This window comes from Alligator sinensis, unplaced genomic scaffold, assembly GCF_000455745.1.
Source record: "Alligator sinensis unplaced genomic scaffold, ASM45574v1 scaffold781_1, whole genome shotgun sequence".
Lineage (NCBI taxonomy): Eukaryota > Metazoa > Chordata > Crocodylia > Alligatoridae > Alligator > Alligator sinensis.
Genome location: NW_005841845.1, coordinates 4,111,752 through 4,117,799, shown reverse-complemented (window position 1 = coordinate 4,117,799; position 6,048 = coordinate 4,111,752). Strand labels below are relative to the sequence as shown.

Sequence of the window (6,048 nt, the reverse complement as noted above, 5' to 3'; positions counted from 1 at the left end):
CTCCTGTGTCCAGGCGTTTCATAACCTGGTCATAAAAAGAGATCAGATTAGTCAGGTACGATCTGCCTGCTATGAACCTGTGCTGGTTTCCCCTCAGCATGATTCTTCCTGCCGGGCTCTTGCAAATGTGAGCCTTGATAATTTTTTCAAAGACTTTGCCAAGGATGGAGGTGAGACTGACTGGCCTATAGTTGCCTGGGTCCTCCTTCCTCCCCTTCTTGAAAATGGGGACCACATTGGCCCTTTTCCAGTCCTCCGGGACCGGGCCCGTGCGCCATGAGTGTTCAAATATTCCTGCCAGTGACTGCGCAATGATGTCAGCCAGTGCCTTCAGTACCCTCCAATGGAGCTCGTCCAGGCGTGCCGACTTAAACACATCCAGTTCCTCCAAGTACATCTGCACCATCTCAGGGTCTACGCTTGGTAGTCTGGCGCCTTGCTGCTGCCTCTCTACAACCCCAGTGAGAGCCTTGTCTTGCCCCTTGCTTAGGAACACTGAGGCAAAGAACTCGTTGAGGAGTTAATAAAAGGTATCAACTCTGAACAAAGATTTCTAGATTTTTGCACATCATATTACCATAACTATTCTGAAAAGTCAAAGATGCCAGCTCAGAGGACGCTTTAAACCTTCATCTCTCTGTGCTTCAGTTCCCTTTAAAACTGGGTAACAATATCTCACTCCCAGGTAGAAGGGAAAGAGGAATTGGAGAAATAGTTTGTTCAGTGTCCATGAAGCACTACAATGATCGGTATCATGCAGGTTTCTAAGTGTCACAGGAAAATCAGTGAGGAAATGATTTATTTTGCTTTCAGAGGAGGATTTGAGTGGCACGTAGTAAGGCATGGGACCACCATTTGAGAAGTGGAGGATGGAGCAAAACACCGAAGAGCTGCTTGCTCACTGAGCACCACGTGCACCAACTGAGGCAATGATCCCAGGGACAAAAACGAGTATGAGGTCATGTAATTAAAGACCGTCTCATAATGCACAGCACACAGGGACCAAATTCAGGTTGCACAGGAAACCTTACTGGTGAAACTTCCTAACTTTCCAATGCTCAACTTTGCAAGCTAAATAGTCTTTTAATAGCCCTGGGGACACACACGGTGTGATTAAGGTTAAGGGCGTATTTCAATTACAAGCCTGCCTTTCCAGGGGATAGAACTGTTCCAAAAAATATCTGCACCAAGAAAAAATTAACAACCATGATTGGGTGGGGAGGGGATTATAAGTAAGGAAGGTTTTTTTTTTTTTCTTTTAAAGAAGCCATAGCCAGGCCTCTGGTTTTCTACTCTTTGTGGGTCAAAATGACAGGATTCAGATGTCTAACTGACTCGGTTGTAAAGACAAGCAAGCATGTAGACATCTACCATAAATGCTATCATTTGTGCCTGTCACTGGCTGCAAGCTTGATATTCTCCCCGCTGCACGTGCGTTACAAACACGTATTGCACATCCAGAGACACACCCACCCCCCAGTCTTCCAGCAGGAGATTGAGAGAGTCTAAGGGATTTCACTGTTACAGTGTCAAAAACTTCTGTGTTTAAAAACAAAAAAAACCCCAGAATGTCTGCCAACCTTTATCTCACCGTGTCAGGGCTTGGGAAATATTCTGGAAAGGCAACACACAAAGACTAGGTTATTGCACCGGGATCATAATTTTTCCACTAGAAGTTTCCTGGGGTTTGCAAGCAGTGAGCTCTAAGCACATAGCACAGACCTTTGATGCGTGCCTACACAGCAGGCAAGGCTCACAAGGCACCGGCCCAGATCCTGCCCTCTGCTGCACACTGGGCTCAGGGGGGAAAGAAGGAACAAGGCCTCTCTTTTCCCATCTTCCCTGCTTGCAGCAGCAAGGCAAGAGTCCAACCTGGCACACAGGAAAGTGCCAGGAAAAGGGACTGGCTACTGTGTTGGCAGCACCCCGGAGCCCCGCCAGGTGTGAGGTGCGGCCGTGCCCCCCGCCAGCCACAGTCTCTCCTTCTGTCGACGGCTTGCTGGCTTCGCCTGTGTCCCGATCCTTGGGAGAGATGTAGTATTGAGGCGCCTGCCAGGGCTGCAGGTGCTCGCCCAGAGCCATCCTACCTTGGGCTCCTGTAACTGGCAATTGCCCACTCTCCCATCAAAGCGGCACCTTCCTTCCACTATAGCCCCACTCCTCAGCTGAGCTCGATCCTGACAGAGGAGACGTTTAAAAGAAACACTGAACTTCTCACAAGCTGCTAGGTGTAGGATGCCATCTGAAGAAGCTGAGTCTCTGAAGCCTATACTCTGCTTGCCCTGTCATGGCAATTCTACCAGGCTGGCCCCGTTAGAGCAGGGGGGACAGAGGGTCTTGCCTGGAAATCTGCAGGCAGAGCACGTTTCTTGTTTTATTATCAGCAACCCTGGAAGAGAATGAGTTTGGGCCACATCTGTGCACATGCATTATGTCAGGGGCTGGGCATGACTGATATGATTGCTGGTCGAATTAGCTGGGATAGGGATTATGACATAGCTGGGCCTGGGGGAAGTTATAGCTGCCAAAAACCTATTCTGTCTAAGAGGAGGATGGAAAAGGGCTTCACTTCCCTGAAAAACAACCTGCCCCTGGGTTCAAACAGAATGCAGGGGCTGTGCCCTCTTGGCTGTGCTTGGACACGTGTGCGTCTGACCTAGACTTGTTCAAAATAAGCAGACCACAAGAACAGCCGCTTCCCCTGATCACGGGTCAGATGCTCTGCCGGCAAATTTCTATGCTGGTTAATAACTGTTCGCCCTCCACATGACACCTTCCATCGGATCATCGCTGGCGGAGCCTCCGGACAGCCCTGTGCAGAGGAGGAAGCTAAGGCATGGCAAGGTGAAGTGACCTGCCCATTCTCAAACTGCAATGGTCTCTCTGCAGAGTCCCTGCACTGCAGGTTGGCTTGCCCATGACCTGAGCTTCGTACATCCAAGACAGAAATCACTGCCTGGGCTGCATGGGGAACAACAGTAAGTTTTTATTAAAGGCAATGGAGACTTTTCCTGCCTTCACAGTTTGCTCAGCATCCTCAGACCTGTGTGCTGCATATGTGCACTGATTTAGTGACACTGATGCCAGGCAATGGGATGGACATTTTAAGAGTTTAAGAAAGGATGAAATTACCTGATTCAGTAAATTACAAATAGATTTAATTCAATTTAAGACATTCTTAACAATGTAAGTGCACCCATACACAAACTGCACCAATTCCACTCGTTTGGATGAAAATCACAGCTCCAGGTAAACTGATACTACCTCGTGTTTGGCCAGCCCTTTTTCCCACCAGGGAGGGCAGGACTCAACACCACAACTTTTTCCCAGTAAACCCCTGACCTGGAAGTAACCATCATTTTCCTCTGCAGCATGCAGTACTATAGCTAGCACTAGGACCCGATCACAGAATCAGACTAATTAAAGAAAATGAGGGTTGAAGGGCCCTCAAGGGGTCACATCTAGTCCAACTCCCTGCTCTAAGCAGGACCAGCCCCAACTACATTGCCCCAGCCAAGGCTTTATCTACCTGGGGCTTAAACACCTCCAAGGATGGAGACTGCACCACCTCTCCGGGTAGCCTGTTCAAGTGCTTCACCACCCTCCTAGTAAGAGAGTTTTTCCTAATATCCAACTTAAACCTCCCTTGCTGCAACCTGAGCCCATTGTTTTAACTGTTAGCAAAGCTTTTTCTGATGGTGTATGTCAAAATAAAAATGGGTAAAAAATGAGAGGTCTCAGTGATGCTACAACAATGGCAGAAAGTGCTACTCCTGCCAACTTGCCCCCAGGTTTAAACATGAACACAATGTAAATACTGTAATACCAAGGAAGTACACTGTGTCAATGCTGCTTGGCACCGCACAACAGCTTCTCTGTTCGCTTCAGTCCTTGCTGTTAGTTTTAACCGCACGCAACTTAAACACAGCATCGGAGCTTCTCCAGCCCTGGTGTGAAACTGCAGAGAAGCAAAGCCTTTGGGAAAGTTTTCTCTGGATTGAAAAACAATTATGCAGACGTCAGTACTTGTGAAGCAAAAATTTCCACGGGGTCTTTCGCTGCTGCTGAGCTCTCTGGGCAGGCACTGTCCTTCCCTTCCCCAGCAAAGAAAAACAAGCAGAGGATGCCCACCAATGCTGGGATCTAAAAGCCTAACCTATTCATCATGGCAGAGGTCCCATTTTCCAATCGTGGCAATGCTGTGCACTGACTGGCTCTGTCCCAGTTGGCTGCTGGATGAATAATAAACACGTATATGAAAGAAGATAAACATGCAGCCACCTGCGGGGAGGAATCTGTGCTCTGCTCTGGAGCCTGGGAAGGCTTGGAGTGGATCGGGGTGGCCAACCTGCAGCACGGGTGGCACGACTGGCATGGACACCCACTGCATGTGGCATGCAGCAGATGAGGGAGGGGGCAGGCAGCATGGTGATAGACATGGCAGGGAGCAGAAGGCAAGAAGTTGGGCAGGGAGCAGAAAGCAGAGCAGCAGATTGGGAAGGGGATCAGAGCCTCTGGGGAAGGTTTGGGGCTAATATATGGCATGCTTGCCAAAAAAAGCAGAGTAGATGATCTTGTGGACACCTTGGACAAGAGGTGTCCTGTGACCACAGGAGGCTAGGCTGAGAGCTCTGAGGGCTCCTGCCTTCCTACCTGCTAGCGAGCTGGTACGATGAGGGCTTCAGAAGCCAGGTGACGCAGGAGCATGCTCCCAAAATGCCATCTGCCAGCTACAGCTGACAGCAACGGAGACCCGGCAGATAAACCCCATATGCACCAGGAGGGAGAAACAGTGCTGGTAGTTACCATGCAGGTTCCATCTAAAATGCACGCACGCAGAGGCCCTGCACTGGCCAGCCCTCCGATGGACGGAGCCCCCCCAACACAACCCCAGCGGGGATCTTGGCCCTAAAAGGGCTGCACTTCTGCCTTCCATCATGCTTGAGCTGACAGAAAAGTCTCTTTCACAACAGCCCCTCTCCTGAGAAATACAGCTATGGACCTAAGGCTTGGCCGAGACCTTTATCCTCCATCTCACTTTAACGTGGGGCAACAGCCTGGAGAACTCCGCAAACATTCAGCAACCGTAGAGGGCACGACAGATGCCACAGACCATTTCCCAAGTGAAAGCTGTCCCCAGGCTGAACTACTTGCTGTGTTTGCTTTAAGGTAAACACATTGATTTTTTTCCCTCTCTTTCATGAAATACTATAGCCGGGATCACTCTGTTCTTCCATAAATGGACATTTTCCTTCCCCTTGGTGGGTGGTCTTGGAGTTTCCGCATGGGAACACCACAAGCTAAGAACAGAGGATGCTCCGGAGATAGCCTGCCTGCAGGGTTAGTGGGTGCAAAGAGGGGGGAGAAAAGGTGATCGCAGAGGGTCAGACTAGAGCTTGGGTGCAGAAAAGACACAGGCCTGAAAGGTATTAACGGTCCTATCCGATGGGGACATTAGAAGAGAAACGAAGAGCCTAGGACACTGCATGGGGAGAAGCAAGGGATGCAGAAGTGATCAGAACAGGAGGCAAAAGCTTCTGCTTTCAACTCTGCTGCTGCAGGGCTTGAAACAAAGACACTAGGCAGAAACCAGAGCTTGGAAGGGGGATTTTCCTTTGTGAAAGGCAGCTAAACCACATGGCCAACTGTCTGATTCCAGAAGCAGGTGCAAGATTCTGCTGATTTCCTGTGACATGCGCAGAAGTGCAAACCTTGCCATCGGGAAGCTGCTTTAGAGCAAGCCCCTGGTTCCCTGTGCCCACCCCCGCCCTTCCCAGGTCCTTACTTGTTTTCTGCAAGGAAGTCCACCACGCACTTCTTCATGCAGTAGAGATGGGCATCGATCAAACCCGTCCGGATGTGAATTCTAGGATGCCTGGAAGAGAGAACAAAACAGGGGAGTCACAACATGGCACTCCACAGCCATTTATTAAGAGCCTGACTTGATTGGTATACCAGTGAATGGTAAAAATGCACGGGTGGTAAATACGTCTCCCTGCCCACCTGCAGCAGAGCCAGCAGCAAGGTGAGGAGCAATGGCTGCCACCG

General features: G+C 49.8%; 1 protein-coding gene across 1 annotated transcript in view; it reads right to left on the bottom strand.

The window, feature by feature from the left end:
* Positions 1 to 6,048, bottom strand: part of EIF2B3 (eukaryotic translation initiation factor 2B subunit gamma) — a 114,508-nt gene that overhangs the window by 48,465 nt on the left and 59,995 nt on the right. The window contains exon 5 of the mRNA XM_006015791.3: positions 5,786 to 5,875. Within this exon, the coding sequence (XP_006015853.1) occupies positions 5,786 to 5,875 (90 nt within the window). The remainder of the gene's footprint in view (positions 1 to 5,785; positions 5,876 to 6,048) is intronic.